This window comes from Phalaenopsis equestris, unplaced genomic scaffold (genome assembly GCF_001263595.1).
Source record: "Phalaenopsis equestris unplaced genomic scaffold, ASM126359v1 Scaffold192032, whole genome shotgun sequence".
Classification (NCBI taxonomy): Eukaryota; Viridiplantae; Streptophyta; class Magnoliopsida; order Asparagales; family Orchidaceae; genus Phalaenopsis; species Phalaenopsis equestris.
The window spans coordinates 1-932 of NW_018211981.1; the positions used below are offsets into that span (position 1 = coordinate 1).

The 932-nt window shown below is 36.9% G+C and overlaps 1 protein-coding gene across 1 annotated transcript; it reads right to left on the reverse strand.

The window, feature by feature from the left end:
* Positions 1-249: 249 nt before the first annotated feature.
* Positions 250-881, reverse strand: LOC110034667 (dnaJ homolog subfamily B member 13-like). Its single transcript, XM_020738915.1, has one exon. It carries the CDS (start codon positions 847-849, stop codon positions 418-420), a length of 432 nt encoding a protein of 143 aa, XP_020594574.1. The 5' UTR covers positions 850-881; the 3' UTR covers positions 250-417.
* Positions 882-932: the final 51 nt, after the last annotated feature.

Genomic DNA, 932 nt, shown 5'->3' on the forward strand with positions numbered 1-932 from the left:
TTTGTTTGGCTATGGCTATGATACACATGATTGAAAATCTAAGTTTTGAATTAATGTGTTGTATTAAGCAAATCTACTATTGTTTGTAATATGCTGATTAATCATTAGATAAGTAATTTAAAATTTTGAAAATATTTTTCAATTAAGACCGTAAATTATATATTAAGAAATCTCCAAGGCTTGAATCAGCTCACAATAAAATAATTCAAATGCAATATCAATTCTACTTAAAACAGAGCTAAAAAAATATACAAATTTATTCTTAAAAGTACCTCTTCAAAATGAGAATTTCCAAACATACCCAGCCATATATTTTTCCTTTCTCTTCAGCTATGCACACTACATTGGCAAACACAATCACAGTGCCATCACCAACAACCTCCCCTTTCTCCTTTTTCAGTTTCAGCTGCTTCCCCTTCATGGCGGCAACAGAGTCTTTATCCCCGCCTTCTGCTCCGAACTCAACCTCGCAGGAAACCTTATCTCAAACTTTATCCTCAGATTTCCTCTCTTCGAAGGATCCTTCGCTATCGGCATCCCTTCTCTCAGCACCACCTCTTCATAACCAGGATGAATAATGGAGTTTATGGGTATGGTGAGGCTTCTTCCGTCCAGCGTTCTGAGATGAACCGTGTAGCCAGTTAGAGCTTCAGCTAAGGACACTTTCTGTGTGAAGATTAGGTCGTTTCCTTCCCTTTTGAAGAGATCGTGTGGCTTCTCGTCAATGATGAAGACAATATCTGCAGGAATGACGTTCGGCTGCTCGTTTCCTTTCTCCGGGAAGGTGATCTTAGTTCCTTTCTTCCATCCGGGTTTTATGTCGATTGTTAAAATTTCCTCTACTGTCATAGTTTTCCTGTTAACAAAATAAAATTATGAGAAATATGTTTTATGTGTTGAAAATGCAGTTATTTTGAATAAATGGTGGATTT